The sequence below is a fragment of the Anabrus simplex genome, chromosome 3 (assembly GCF_040414725.1).
Source record: "Anabrus simplex isolate iqAnaSimp1 chromosome 3, ASM4041472v1, whole genome shotgun sequence".
NCBI lineage: Eukaryota > Metazoa > Arthropoda > Insecta > Orthoptera > Tettigoniidae > Anabrus > Anabrus simplex.
Window position 1 is genome coordinate 194,013,471 of NC_090267.1, and position 16,728 is coordinate 194,030,198.

At 39.2% G+C, this 16,728-nt stretch overlaps 1 protein-coding gene across 1 annotated transcript in view; it reads right to left on the bottom strand.

Annotated features, from left to right (window-relative positions):
- emei (transmembrane protein 161-like emei) overlaps positions 1–16,728 on the bottom strand; it is a 183,594-nt gene that overhangs the window by 145,318 nt on the left and 21,548 nt on the right. The window contains exons 2-3 of the mRNA XM_067144268.2: positions 15,866–15,969; positions 15,628–15,778 (exon numbers count right to left, since the gene is read on the bottom strand). Of these exons, the coding sequence (XP_067000369.1) occupies positions 15,628–15,778; positions 15,866–15,969 (255 nt within the window). The remainder of the gene's footprint in view (positions 1–15,627; positions 15,779–15,865; positions 15,970–16,728) is intronic.

Genomic DNA, 16,728 nt, shown 5'->3' on the forward strand with positions numbered 1-16,728 from the left:
AGCTATACACGTGTCCTGTGGCACACGACAACACGTTCTACAATGACTGTCGGCTGAGAAATCACGGTACGAAGTGGGCCATTCGCCAACGCCGTGTCCCATTTATCGTTCGCTACGTGCGCAGCACAGCGGCGCATTTCACATCATGAGCATACCTCAGTGACGTCAGTCTACCCTGCAATTGGCATAAAGTTCTGACCACTCCTTCTTGGTGTTGCATTTGCTCTGTCAGTCAGTGTATGTCTATTACTCCAGAATTCAACTAAATGAAGGGAATGATTTACACGCAGGTGAACAAATCCCTCATCCTCTAGACAGACACATATTTTCCAACAATCCAAAATTATAACTGAAACAGGCAAAACACAGTCTTCAATTAGATTCAAGTGTCCCTTTCTCTCTCTTCTCAACAGACACAAAAAATAAATTCTTACAGTACCCTCATTCCACTCTTGTCCTGTAAATTTCCTTCGGTGATGATGATTGTTGTTTAAAGGGGCCTAACATCTAGGTCATTGTCCCCTAATGGTACGAGATGAAACAACGTGTAATGAACTTTAAAATTTACCCACTGACTAATATTTATAAGATGATAAAGGAAATGATTATGAATTGAAAATAATCAGCAGACATAATTTGCAATGCCTTATTTTCTTTTAAAATGATTTAAAAATTAATTAAAACATATTAAAATGGATTAAGACATTGCCTTTGAAATTTATTTATTTATCCGTGTCCGAAATCACTACAATATATTTACAAATACTCTATTTACACTTTGTCTCTCCAGTATTCAACTGTCGAGATTGCACATTCATTGACTTCCACCAAATCCTTCATACTACATGGTTTAGGCAGATTTCTACAGGTGAGAAGGTGTCCATGATCTTGCTTCTCACCACACTCACACAAATCTTGATCACCATACCCCCACCTTTTCAGGTTGGTTTTACAACGTGTCACTCCAGATCTTAATCTGTTAAGTGTCTTCCAATATCCGTACTGAAGATGATGTCCTGCAGCTGGCTTCTCTTTCACGTCCCATAATCCTACAGGCAACTTCCTTCTCCAGAGCTCCTTTCGCCGAGATTCGGCTGATGATGGGATTGACGTTGTTGTTTGTAGGAAGCTCTTCCTCGATTTCAATCTTGATGGGTGGGCGTGAAGTCCAAACATTGAATGTCTTGGATCTGTTTCTTGCTGCTTCTTCTCAATCTCTGCTGCAACTTGTCTCCTAATATCTGGAGGTGCTACTCCCATAAGTGGAAAGATCTTATTAACAGGAGTTGGTCGTAAGCAGCCTGTAACAATGCGACCTGTCTCATGGAGGGCAACATCCACTTGATTTGTATGAGCGGAATTCCTAAAGACTGGAGCAGCATACTCTGCAGCAGAGAAATACAGAGCAAGGGCAGATGTACGGAGGACATTAGGCTGTGCTCCCCATGTTGTGTGTGTGAGTTTGCGAATGAGATTATTCCTGCTGCATATCTTCTGTTTGGTATCTATACAGTGCTGTTTATAAGTTAGGGCACGGTCCAACTTTACCCCTAGATATTTGGGTTGATCACAATGGTTTGATTTGTGTCCTTTCCAGGTCACATTCAACTCCTTTCTTGCATCCTTGTTGCGCAGATGGAATGCACATACCTGAGTTTTCTCTGGATTGGGTTTCAGGTGGTTCTCATCATAGTAGACAGCTAGTTCTTCAAGAGCAGATGTCAGTTTTAATTCTACTTCTTCAAATGTCACTCCCTGAGCAGCAAGAGCTGTGTCATCTGCACAGACGAAAGCCCTTGTTCCGGTGTTAAGTGGCTGATCGTTGGTATAGATGTTATATAATATTGAAGCCAATACACTTCCCTGGGGAAGGCCATTCTTTTGACATCTCCATCGGCTTTTCTTGTCCTTCAGAGTGACAAAAAAAACCGTCTGTTCTGGAGCAGGCATTGAATAAACTGTGTCAGTCGATAGTCTCTGGTTGTTGAATACAGCTTCCTTGTCATTCTCTTATGATTCACTGTATCATAAGCAGCCGTGAGATCAATAAAAGCAACTCCTGTTATTTGTTTCCTCTCATATCCATCCTCGATATGCTGGGTTAGATTAAGTATCTGACCAGAACATGACTTCCCCGGTCTGAAACCTGATTGTTCCTTTATAATCTTTCTGTCAATAGAATCAGAAATACGATTCAATATCATCCTTTCCAGAATTTTGAAAAGATGACAGAAGAGATACGGGTCTGAAGTTTTTGGGGTCATTTGGCTCTTTTCCTGGTTTCAGCAAGGCCACAACTTTTGCTTTGCGCCAGATCTTTGGAATCAGCATTCTAGTCACACACGCATTCATCAGTTGCAAAACCCAGTTGATAGTTATGGGGCCGAAATGTTTTATTTGCTCTGATCTTATGTCAAGCTGGCAGCTTTGTTCTTTTTCATACATTTGATGGCAGTTCTCAGTTCTTCTTCCGTAAATGGTGTGCCAAGGTGGTCATTCTCCTCTTCATACCGTTGGATTTTTATTTCTCTGGATCTTCTCGTGGTTTTGCCATTCAGCAATAGTTGATGGGCTATTTGATCAGGAGTAACTTTACTCAACTCACAGGGCGAGACTGTAGGATCAGCGTTAAGATTCTTAAGTAATTTCCAGGCTTGTCGACTTGAGCGTTTCATATCCAAACTTTCGAGAAGGTTACACCAGTTTCCTTTTCTTGATGTTGATATAGATTCGAGGAGGTGCTCTCCTGTTTGTATTGTATCCTCTGCGAAGGGGTCAATTTCAAATAGCTGTTCATATTTATTAAGGAGGGATTTTTAATTCTTATCAAGTCCAGGTATGTACATTGTTCTACAACCCCTAGGGATATGTTTACGGGAAATGGTTTTTACTAATTCCACAAAATCTCTGTAATTTACTCGGATCAGGCTTGATTTTTGCTACTTCATCATCCAGATTTTGAGAGAAAGTATTCCACTGAGATTTTTTGAAGTTGAACTGTCTTTTAAACATAACTTTCTCTGGTTTAACAACTGCCTGTACGGTACATATAAGAGCTTGATGCTGTGTTCATGGAAATGGGTCTGCAATTTGTTTCTTGGTTTGGTGAGCAATGTGTTCTGTGACAAAAATGTTGTCTGGGTTGTAACCTCACCTCCATCGACCACTGTTAAAGGAATGGGGTAACTTTGAGTCATGTATTAGTTTAAGACCCATATACAGTAATTTATTCATATAAAAAACAAACTAAAAATACATGTAAATAAAAACAGATATATAAGAAAAACATGATTAACAAATCATCATCATCATTATTTTCCTTTATCCAGCTGTAGCTGGGTAGTGTCAAATATGGTTCCTCTCCACTTTCTTCGGTCTTTCCACCACTCCTCCTCCAACACTGTGTCCCAGTCCACGTTTTTTTCTATAATACTGGGTTGAATTGTGTCCTTGCATCTCAATCGTGGTCGTCCACGGCCTCTCTTTCCTTGCATTCGCATTTCCATAAACTTTTTTGGCAGTCTTCAATCACTCATTTGCTTTATGTGCCCAAACCATCTTAGTCAGGTCTTCTCTATTCTATCATTCATTTTTTCCACTCCAATTTCTTTCCAGATTTTCTCTTTCATTATTTTGTCTCTTCTACTTTTCTGTATCATACTCCTCAAGAACTTAATTTCAGCTGCCTTTTTTCGATTCTCATCCTTCTTCGTCATTGTCCAAGTTTCTGCTCTGGAAGTAGTCATGGGTACGTAATACATCTTGCAGATAGTTTCCTTTGCTTCCATTGACACATCTTTGTACCATAACATGTTTCTTACACTATGATAGAAACAGCTTCCAGCTTGAATCCTCTTACTAATCTCAGCATCCCGTTGAGCATTCTCCATTAATTTACTCCCCAAGTATTTGAACGTCTCCATTACTTCCAAAGGTTTATCTGCAAGTCTAATCTGACCTTCCCCTTCTTTCTCTCCTCTAGTCATAACAAGAGTTCTACTCTTTTCTACACTTATTTCCAATCCACATTCTTCAATCTTCCCATTCACCACATTCAGCTGTTCTTGAATCTTCATGTCCTCTTCTCCCCAAGTCACAAATCATCTGCAAATAACATGATGTTCATTTCTCTTCCTCCATATGTTGCTTTTGCTGTTCTCATGATGTTATCCATTACTATTGTAAACAGGATTTGCGATAGAACACTTCCCTGTCTCAGCCCACTAGTGATTTTGAACCAACTTGTCCTGCCAACTTGTGTTTGCACACAACTACAACATTTCTTGTACACTGCCATGATCATTTTTATTAATCCCTGTCCTTAATCCCTGTCCAATTCCTTTTTGCACCAGACTGTCCCAAACTTTAGTCCTGGGGAAACTGTCATATGCCTTTTCAATGTCAATGAATGTAATCACTCTCACAACACAATAATACCAATAAGTAAGTGTTTAGCACGACCCGGGATTATTGCAAACACATACCTGCCAACTTTTAGAACCCAAAAATAGGAAGATTTTTTAATTCTTGGATTTCATCACGCATATTTCACCACAGTCTACGTGAAAATAGCTCAGGATAAAAGGCATACATACCTACAGTTACAATGCGAATTGATCATTAAATTTAAAATCTTAAACTAAGAAAACATAAAAATGGTTACAAGAAAATGTACCTAATCACTCTCATTTATGACACATACGAATAATAATATTTATGTCACACCGACACACACAACAAAATCCATAATACCATATTTTCTCGCGTAATTAACGCACTTTTTTGACGAAAAGTACAGGCGAAAACTGCGGATGCGTAAATTATCCACGGAATTCAGATCTTTACAAATTATTTATAATTCATTTACGTTTAAAAGATACATCAAATATAATATAAAGACAATTGGTTCAACTCATTTGCGATTATCGTCATACAGCGTAAAATTCCGGCGTGAGATTTTTTCTGAAAAGTCAAATAGGGTACATCAGGTAAGTTAGACACGTGGGTTTCAAGTACCGACACTAGAAAATATTCTTCTCATTACGAGCTGAAAATACGACCTAAATGGCATACCGAAAAAAAAAAAAAAACTATCCAACACGAGAAGGGCCGGGCATCGAAGAAGGGACCCTGCTACATTACCCCAAACCGTTCGTATCTAATCTTGTACGAGTGACGTGTCCATCCATCCTTTCTGTTGAATACGAACGTGGATCACTCGCGGAAATTTTGCTTTAGGCATTGTTTTTCGTTTTAGAACAATGTAAAGTGTAACCTTTCTGCCATCAGCAAGCATTGCAGTACATCGTTGTTTTTGGCTTTCGATAGCGCGTACGATAACACTATATGTTCCTTTCTCATCGATTCTTCGACTTTGTGGCGTACGGAAACTGATTGGCGTCTAACGTGCGGTTCCTATAAAGGAAGATCAAATATTCCTTCATTTCACGCTTCTCAATCACAAAGCGATGACAATGGTTGAAATCATTCATAATTTTTTAGCATAATGTTGTTCTTCGTCGAAGAGAAAGTTCATTTCTCTTCAGAAAATTAATCAAGCCTCGGCTAACCTTCAAATCCGAGACACTGATTCCATGTGCCGCAGCTATTTCTCATTCTTTAAAATACAGCATTTCGTGAGAAACGGCTTATCCAACATTGCCCAACAAAATCATATATTTAAGCAGATAATCCTCTACTTGCAGAAACTTGCCACTTTTTGGTCCGCGAAATGCTTTGGCAGACTTGTTGGCTGCTTGAAGTGCACTTCTGTTACCGTGGTAGCGTACGTTTCATTTGGACACTGAATACTTGCTGCCCGCTGCTCTATTCCCGTATGTTTCGACGTAAATGATCACCGCGAGTTTGTATGATGCAGTATTACTGGAATACTGTGTACTGACAAACAATTTTGAGATCACAGAAGGTCCCGTACCCGAAACACTCGTAAAACTAGTGCAGTGGGATTTCCTGACGGCTAATAACAGCACGTTGCCCTGTGTGTGGAATGCCTGCTTCGCGATAGGAAGCCTGCTACTTGAGTAGTTGACATCTTTATTTCGAAACGCATCCGGAGCTGAGTGATGGATGTTCGAAGTTGTGGGTGCGTCAAATACGTGAACATTTCTTTTTCTCCACTTTGGACCCTAAATCATTGGGATGCGTAAATTATGCAAGGGCGTTAATTACGCGAAAAATACGGTAGTTTCCCTTAGACGGTAAAATGAACGGAAAAATATAGGTACCGTATCTCTGAACACTTGGAGATAACGTTTGTTATATTTTTTGGCCATAACGGGAAAAGAAAATGCCAGAAACTGTCACCGACAAGAACCCCCTTAAAAACATTAAATTCATTAAAATTATGCACTTAAATACGCGAAACTACCACATGCAAAACAATTCAATATGTCCCATACATTATTAACAAACGACTTTGACAGAGAGGGGGAAAACACATGGCCTACCACTCCGACGAAACTGTGCACAGAAAAGATGTCAACAGCGCGCGAACAGCACAATAAACTCGTTCTTTCGTCCCGATTAACTGAGTCGCTAGCGCGCGCTAGCCTCTTGCTTGCAGGACGATTGTCGCCCCGAATCCCCAGCTGCATAAAGCGCGCACGCTGTTGTGGTGTGCGGGAAACACGATACACGGAGGCGACGGACGAAACACTCACGAAATAAAGCAACAAATAAATACGCTTGAAAATAAGGTTTCGAAATTACACAAGTACGTAAGAATTTATCCTTTATCGAAGGGGAAGAGTATTGGCGGTACTAGAGGTTATATTAGTCAAAAATCGGAAGAAGTAAAAATAAATCGGAAAATCGGAAGACGAGTTAAAAACCTTAAAGTTTCCGGGTAAATCGGAAGGGTTGGCAGGTATGCAAACAATACAAGAGTAATAATAAATAGAACACTTACCCAGAAATCCCAAGGAAAAGGGTCATCGCGAGTGGTGGAAACAAGGGCACGAGAGGCCGAGTGGAAGAATTAAAACTAAGTTTTAATTAATAGTTGGCTGAAATAACAAATCCTCAGAATTGATTTTTTTTTTGAAAGGAGACTTTAATAGAGGCAAAATTAATTAAAACAAACTTCCGACCTTGTCTAACAATCTACAAGTTAAAAAATTTGAAAAATCATTCATCAATTGAAGATTAATTAAGAGAAAAAAAATTATTAGCACCAATTTTTACAATGATTGAATGCTAGAAATAGGATACCAACTGAAAACCTTTTCTAATGCACTATCTCGGTTGTACTTGATATATGAAAATGGTATTTAACCACAAACGTGATGCAACTCCAATTATCCGGGAGAAGAAAATCAATAATCATGCAATAAATACCCACAAATGAGGCACAAATAAATAAATATCACTACTCCAAAAGACACATTAATAAATGTCACAAGACCGCAGAAGGTGTCCCACACACAGGAAAAATCATATGCACACCAGGCGAATGTCAAGTGTCATCAATAATTTACCGATTCTCACATGTCAAACACAACAGAGTAACACCCACTAACAGTTTGCATTCTGTTACATGACAGCGCAACACGTGAACACCACCATAATCAAGATGGCTACACAAATGTACCGAGGAGTTCATTAGAAAAGCTTTCTCCTAATTATCTTACTTGCTCAAATGGTGGTAGAAAAATCTTCAAATAATAAACATGACTTTTTAGAATAAATTAAATCAAATGAAATTAAACCACCTTTTAGATTATACTCATAGAGACTGGGCCAGCTAGGAAGACATCTGGGAACGCGTGCGCACTTTGGACTATCTCGCATAGCGTATCCCCTCCTAACAGAGCTCCTGCTACAAGGACAGTTCAGTGCCTAAGTTTACACTCAGCTGCCGCGCTCTGCTTTCTAATTTCCCGTTGAGTAGTGACTGTGGTTAGTGGTGGTGTACGTTAGGCCTATCTGTGACAGTATGGAAGGCGTTAAAAGTAGCGTGCATCGTAAGGTGCTAAAGAGTCAGACTCGTGCAGCAATCTTCTAAATGCATTCATTTCGGCTAGGTATGTCTGTAATTTACAGCCGGAAGGGAATTCCACGAACTGGAAATCTGCAGAGTGTTGCATGTCAAATATTTCAGGTCAACTGTACGTCGCCACAACACTGAGCGACAAGGGGAAGTCAGCGTTCTCGCTCCCACGGCTCTGTTTTCTCACTCGCACACTTCCCCTCACCGGATGTCTTCCTAACTGGCCCGATCTCTACTACGTACATAACCACTCTGTTAGGAGCTCCACTGCATAGATTTGTTATCTTACGTCCATGAACCTTTTAAACTACTGCATCATGAAGCTAAAATTAATTACATCATTACAATTACATTGAAAACCCAAGGCTATTATTGAACATCACCGGCATATGATCACGACCTGTTTCTCAAATGTTTCTCAATACAGAATTTCCTAAAGATTGGATTCATAATTTTTCACATACTTATAACGCCGAAATAGTTTCCATTTTCCTTAAATACCACGAAAAGGTAGATTCCATTGACTAGGCTACTCCAGCAGGCAAGAACATTGAAGCATAGGTACTCACAAGGTCGGAGAATAATAACTCATTAAACAACAAACCAAATCTTTGGGCGTAATCGCGCAGATGCACGATCCATCACCCAGGATCCAGTCCCACGACCATTTTCACCGTCCTCGAGCGTGTAATTTTATTCCTTAATGTATAACCGGATCGTTGCTAGCAATTTGCCTTCTTCAACCTAATAATCAGAAAAACAACTGCATTCCTCGTTCACTGTCGTCTTACGTCATTCGGCCGTAGAGTCAGTTCAACTTCTCGTACCTAGAGAGCAGCACATACTAGCGAGAATGGAGCCTAGTACCATGCCAGCCGCTAGAAGGCGTACAAATACCAAGTGGACCCAAAGGCAATGCCTACCACGATGTTCAAGTTCACTGAACAGGTGACGATTACATAAAGGCATAAATGAGCCGCAAAATAAATCATGCCATTAGACGAGTAATTCAAAATCCATTATAATCACCATAACATTCCCATACTCCCATTGCTTTCCCATTAGTTGTCTCATAATGAAAATGGGCTCTATTGTTGACCCTCCACTTCTGAAACCAAACTGATTTTCAACCCTCAACCTTATCCCACTTTCCAGTATCCTCTCCATTATCTTAGCAACATGGGATATCAGAGTAATTCCTCAGTAGTTCTTCAATACTTTCTTATCGCCTTTCTTGAAAATTGGGATGATTATTCCTTTTTGCCAATCCTCAGGTACCTCCTTATTCTCCCAGACAATCCAGAGAAGTTGATATGTCTACTGCAGGCCTACAGCTCCACTTACCTTTATCATCTCTACTGAAATTTCATCTATTCTGGCAGTTTTTCCATTCTTCATCTTAGTGCCATTTCAATTTAATTCATTGTAACTTCTTTATCCATTTCTTCATCAACTAATTGCCTTCCTAGTTGTCCACTGAATGACTGTCATTAGTTCTCATGTTCAGCAAATTCTGGAAATACTCTCTCCATCTATTTCTTATTTCTGGTTTTGTTACTATTATTATTATTATTATTATTTGTTTCTTAAGATACCATAAAGTAATTTCTTGCTGCCCTGCATATCACCTCTCAATTTCTGTGTGAATAAGGCCCAGCTTTTCCTCTTTTCTTCCTCCACTACTTTCTTGGTCAAATTCATTGCCTCTACATATTTTCTACTACTTTCTTCAGTCTTGGATGCTTTCCATGTCATTTTCTTTTCCTTCACTTTAATCTTTACCCTACCATTCCACCAGTGTCTCTCTTTGTCTTTCACATTTGCTGATGTTCTACCACATACCTTTTCTGCACATCCAACCAGTGCTTCCTAAAATCATTTCCATTCATCTTCAACATTCCCCATCTCCGACCTGAGTACCAAGGGTATTATTTCCCTTTGAAATTTTTCTTGTATGCTTTTCTCCTTCAACTTCCACACTTCAATTCTTTTTTCTCTTCTTAATGGGGGTTTTCCAATCTTTCCCAATTTCAATTTTCCTATCACAACTCTATGATCTCCACCAAAGCCTTCTTCAGGCATGGCTGTAACATCTAAAAGGTTCTTCCGGTGTTCTTTCTCTATGATTATATAATCAATCATGGTCTTGGTTCATCTGTCTCCCCAACCATACCTTGTAAACTTCTGACTGTTCTTCCTAAAACCAGGTGTTTCCAACAATCATTTGGTTCCTCATGCAGAGATCCACCAACAATTTGCCTTCTGGATTTACATTTCCATATCCAAAGGGCCCTACAACATCTTCCTTTCCTTGTCTTTCCATTCTAACTTGTACATTTAGATCTCCCATCAATAGCACTTCCTTATCTTCTATCTGTCTCTCCACTTCCTTTAGAAAGTCCTGTAGATGTTCATCTATGCAACCCATTTGTGGGGCATACAACTGAAATAGATCTTTCATGCCATTTTCAAACTGGGCTCTCATCAACATCATCCTATCACTGATTTATTTTGTACATTCCACATATTCTTGGATTTCTTTTCTAAGTATGATGGCCACTCCATTTTTTGCCTCAGGTCCTCCGCTGTAATACAGCCTGTGTCCTTCTTTCAGAGGAATCTCTCCCATACCCCTCTTCTTGGTTTCACACAAAATTAAAAATAAATAGAAACTTCATGTTTAAACACGATTAAATAAGTCATTAACCTCATAAAATGGATGACGAGGTCTGCTGACTGATCATCAACTCGTGGAATGAAGGAGATTGTACTCGGAAGTTTTAGACTATGGTGCAGATCGGCCAGGTCCACACACACTGCATAGGGAAGTGTGCTACCCCGGTCAGGTGAAAGCAGCAAATACACAATGAGGGAGGGGGTTTCTCCCGTCAGTGAGTAGGAGTACGTTGCTATACTATGGCCAATCTGAAGACAAAAGGTGGATACTACTGTCTAGTACATGATGCTCCCACCCAACAGGCTGGGGATAACATCTGGGCTTTCAAGCGTAATCTCACATGTAAGAAACCATTCCCTAAGCAGCACGCACATCAAATTTTGATTCGGTCTACAATGAACCCTCAAGTAAAATTAGAAGGAAAAAAAAGGACATGTGGCCACATGACCCTTTTAGTCACCTTCTACAACAGGCAGGGGAGACCATGGCTCCCATGAACAAGAGGTTTCCAGTGATATTTCTATCTGCCAAATGTACTTTCGTTGATTTCTACCACAACACCTGCCCCTCCTATTTTTTATTTTATTTTTTGTTTGTTTCCATCCACTTATGCTGCACACACTTCACGACAGAAGCTACGCCAATCAACTATAGTTTGCTGCACCACATCTAGCTTCAACTGCAAAAGAGGGGTTTGTGTCTTATTTAGGAGGCACCATAGCACAGAAAATAAGAAACCTATCTGATACAATGATGGTCTCGACCCCTCAAAAAAAGGTGTTTTTCCTCCCACTAACATTCCATGTACACTTCACACTTCATTAATACCAACTGCACCCATAAATGATTTTATTTTGAACAACACTTAACTTTGTAACACTGCACACTTCTCATAATATTCTCCTTTCCCCTTATCAAACCATAACGCTGATAGAGGTTTAAGAGGGCCTCCAAATTATTCTCAAAATGAGTAAAATTACTCAATTTCAACTTGCAGCCTCCACACACAGCCATAGCCACTATTGAACTAAACCTTCCTTTCCTATTAAATACCAAGCAAGTTGGCTGTGCGGTTAGGGTCACGCAGTTGTGAGCATCCATTCGGGAGATAGTAAGTTCGAACCCCAATGTCGCCAGCCCCGAAGATGGTTTTCCATAATTTCCCATTTTCACATTGGACAAATACTGGGCCTGTACCATAAATAAAGCCATGGGCGCTACCTTCCAATCCTAGACCTTTCCAATCCTTCTCGCCAAAACCCTTTGATATGTTAGTGCAACGTTAGGAAAAAAAAAAAAAGAGCTTCCATCTCAAATCTCTGGAGTGCCTTAAATAGGAATGTAACGATGCTTGGTCAGTATTAGAAAGGGAAACCAGGATAACAGAATGAGAAGATAATAACACAAGTAATTTTAAATTAAGAAGTCCGGTACTAATTGATTGGAATTATTTCAAAAATAAATCGGGGAACATAACAGTTTTTCAATGTCATTTTCCCATACATACAGTTTTAAGAATTGTATTTTCATTGGGTCAGGGATTGTTTCAAGGAACAAGTTGCAAAAGAACTAAATGAAAAGGCTGAAGGAAACACAATAAATAAAGAGTGAACAGTCATGAAGAATAAGATCAATAGGGCTGCTGAAAAAAGGTCAGGAAAAAGTAAGATCAAGTAAGAATCTGTGGATAACTCAGGAGACACTAACCTGACTGACAAAGTACAAGATTGCACAAAAAAAATTTTAAAAATTAAAAAATTAAATGAGGAAGGCAGAAAATAATGAAATACATAAAAGAGTGCAAGACAGCCAAGGAAGAATGGCTGAAAGAGAAGTGCAAGGATGTTGAAGGTTGTAGGAAAGGTAGATGCTGCATGCAGGAAAATCAAGAAAACATTTGGAGGAAAACTAGGGAATGAATAGTAAGAGCTCAGATGGAAAACCAAATCTAGAGAGAAAAACAAGGTGGAAAGATGGCAAAAACATAGCCAACAACTGTTTCAAGGGAAAGAAATAGATAATAAGGTCCTCGAACAAGAAGAGGCTGTTGACGCCAATGAAATGAGAGACCAAATTTTGAGGTCAGAATTCAACAGAGCTATGGGAGAAATAGAAAAAGGCTCCTCAAATTTATGACATACCCTCGGAATTACTGGCTGCCTTAAGAGAAACCAACATGGTGAAGTTATGCCATTTAGTGTGTAAGATATATACTACAGGAGAAGTGCCATCCGATTTTAGACAGAATATTGTTATACCAACCTATTCCAAAGAAAGCAGGTGCTGATAAGTGTGAAAACATTAATATGCAACAAGTAAGTGTGAAATCTACCGCACCATTAGTTTAGTATCTCACGCTTGCAAAGTTTTAACATGTATCATTCACAGAAGAATGGAAAGACAATTTGAAGCCGAGCTGGGAGAAGATCAGTTTAGCTTCAGAAGAAATAAACGAACACGTGAAACATTCGAACTTCAAGTCTAGTCTTAAAGGTCATAATGTATGATTTTCATCATTTCCGTGTTGATTTCCCAAAGCCTTAACTTTATTTTGGAATTTTATTCTATTTTATTTTATTCTATCATTTACATTCTACAATACAATTTACAAGTGTTGATTAGGTGGAAGTGTCCAAAATAAAGTTAAAACTACTGATCTTAAAGAATCAAATTAAGGACAAGCTCACATTCATGGCAATCATAAATTTAGAAAAGGCATTTGATAATGTTGATCAGACCGAACTATTTGAGATTCTGAAAGTGATTAGGATCAAGATACTTTTTAAAAAAAAAAAAAAAAAAAAAAACAAACTAACCCCATGACACTACAGCCCAGAAGGGCCTTGGCCTACCAAGTGACCGCTGCTCAGCTCGAAAGCCTCCAGATTACGAGGTGTCATGTGGTCAGCACGATGAATACCCTCGTCCGTTATTCTTGGCTTTCTAGACCGGGGAACAAGATGCTACAAAAGAAAAATTATCTATAATCTGTACAAAAATCAGTGATAAGAATAGAGGACTATGAAAAAGAAGCAGCAATCCAGAAAGGAGCAAGGCAAGGCTGCAGTTTGTCCCCTCTCCATTTCAATGTTTGTATAGAACAGGCACTAAAGGAAATCAAAGGGAATTTGGAAAAAGGAATCACAATCCAAGGTGAGGAAATTAATACTCTGAGATTTTCCAATGTTGTTATTTTATCTGAGTCTGCAGAAGATCTGAAGAAATTGTTGAATGGTATAGACACAGAGCCTTGGAGGAGTAATACAAGATGAAAAATAATCAAATCCAAAACAAAAGTAATGGAGTGCAGTTGAACAAAGTCAGGTGATGCAGGAAAATATATTAGGAATTGTCTTAAAAGGAAGTATGTATATGATGATGATGATGATGCTTGTTGTTTAAAGGAGCCTAACATCTAGGTCATCAGCCCCTAATGGTACGAAATGAGATAAAATGGAATGACAAATTAAAAGTCCAAAATCCTCCACTGACCAGAATTCAAAACGTGAGGACGAAGAATGAATGGATGAACATGAATTTAAAACAATCAGTGGATCCGACCCGCAATGTCTCGCATTCACAGAAACCGACGTGAAACAATAGTATTACTGAATTGATGATGCTTTTAGTCTAAAGGGCTCCAAAATCCAAGTCATTGGCCCCTCGTAATGGCACTTATCGCTAGGAAAGTAGAACCATTGTATTTGTCATATTGCAGTACTAATCAAAAGTAGTATAGACTCGTGGCATTCCACACAGTATGGTACTACTCACAGGTAAAGAAATTCGCACATGGAATACAGACTTATGGTGTTTCGCACATTGCGGAGCCATTTACAGGCAATGCAAACCTATGGTGTTCATCACATACATGTACTAACAACAGGGACCTGCACTATCTCGTGATGTTCCTCATATAGTGGGTACTAATCATAGGCAAGCCAGAACCATGTGTCGTTCCTAAAGTGGTACTAATCACAGGTACTGTAGAAGCTGGCAATGCACTCTGTTGCTACTAATCACAAACCTATTTGGTACCTAACATAATGGTACTATGCGCAAGTGAAAACAACCCACGGTGTTCCCCGCGTGATGGTACTAATCGCGAGTAGTTTCATGGTTCTAATACTATCATCACTTGGTCGCCAATTTTACTCGCCTCTTACGATAGGCAGGGGGTACAGTGGGTATATCCTTCGTCTGCCTCCCCCACCCACAGGGGGTTGTGTGTTTGGTCCGCGAGAGGTATTTTATGTCCCTCAAGTCCGCCAGCAAGCCGGTTAGAACCCTCTATCCGCCATCTGGGACGCACCACGTGGGAGTATTACCTCTTGCCCTGCTATGCCAGCACAGTAGGTTCGTGGTATGTATATGAATACTGCTACTTGGACAGTATAATAACTAATGATGGCAGAAGAAAGGAGGACATAAAATGCAGACTAGCACTAGCATGGAAGAACTTTCTTAAGAAAAGAAATTTGCTCACTTTAGGCATCGATATAGGAATTCAATAGAAGATTTTATCTGGAGTGTGGCATTATATGGAAGTGAAACATCAACAAAAACTAGCTCAGATAGTAGAAGCTTTTGGAATGTGGTGGTACAGAAGAATGTTGAAGGTGAGATGGATAAAATGAATCACGAACAGAGAGATAATGAATTGAATTGGTGAGAGGAGAACAATATGGCAAAATTTGACCAGAAGAAGAGATAGAATGATAGGACACATAATAAATTGTTCAGTTAGGTTTTGAGGGAAGTGTTGGCAGTAAGAACAATAGGGGTAGACCAATGTATGAATATGACAAATAAATTAGAATAGATGTAGGATGTAATAGTTATATAGAAATGAAAAGGTTAACATAGTATTCAGTGATACAGAGAGCTGCATCGAACCAGTGTGTGCGGATTGATGATGCAGACATCATTATTAAAAGAATACCTGAACATCCAAACTGCGAGGTATGTGGAAAGTGTCTCCAGTTTTTCCATTTTCAATGTACCTTCCTCCTTTCTTTCCTTTAGCTTTGTCTTTGGGAACACCAGCCAATGCTCTAAGTTCATCATCTGTTGGATACAGATAGCGAATTAACCTGGAAGTAAAACACATACTTTAATAATACAGCACCACTGATAAAAAATAAACAGTAAGTATCTTGTACCATGTATGTTATACATACCCAGTCGAACAGAGTATCCATCGTGCCAGAGAATAATGTGGCCCCAATTTCTGAATAATGCTAACCATTACAAGAGTAATGACAAGTTGAGCACCAAGAAGGGCCTAGAACCAATGAAGTACTGTGTTATCATCATGAAAAATTCTACAAACTATCAATATTCACACAATGATTTACATTTGATGTTCACATATGAACTCTCTCCACATCACTGTTTTCACAATGACTTTCCTGTATGAAAGGGGAAAGTTCCTTAACAACTCGGGATATCTTATTTATAAGACAGAGGTAACAAATGAATGTATTAAGATTGATTGCTGGTAATTTTAAGATAAAGCCTACATTAGGAAAAAAAAACTCTGAATTAGAGCAGTGTCTCGTGACCTTAAATTTGTCTGGGGCTAGTCTTCCTTCCGTCAGTGAACTTCCAAATAATTTCATTGAAAACTTCAATAGTGGACACATTTACTGTTTTGGAAAACGTGCTCCCTAAGTTATGGTCTCTAAAAACAAGGAATTATAAGGCAATGGTGAGATTTATATCCTTAAACTAGCAAATGTACCCGTGCTTCCCTACGGTACTCTACATTGTATACGGATATCGAAGTAAATTACTGTACATGAAGTGAATAAAAAATTTTTAATTGCATGTCTCTTAGCGTTATCCGAGAAACAGCATTGTGAAGTCCACAGATGTTGTTTCCAATGTAAAATGCAACTTGTGGAATTGCAATGATAACAGCAGGTCCACTTGTCTACTGAAATTCACAAAGAAGTTGGTAATTTTCATTTAACGGCAGGCCCCATTGCCTAGTGCGCGGTCACAATCGATTTGGGGAGGTTTCATTACAATGGCAGACCCC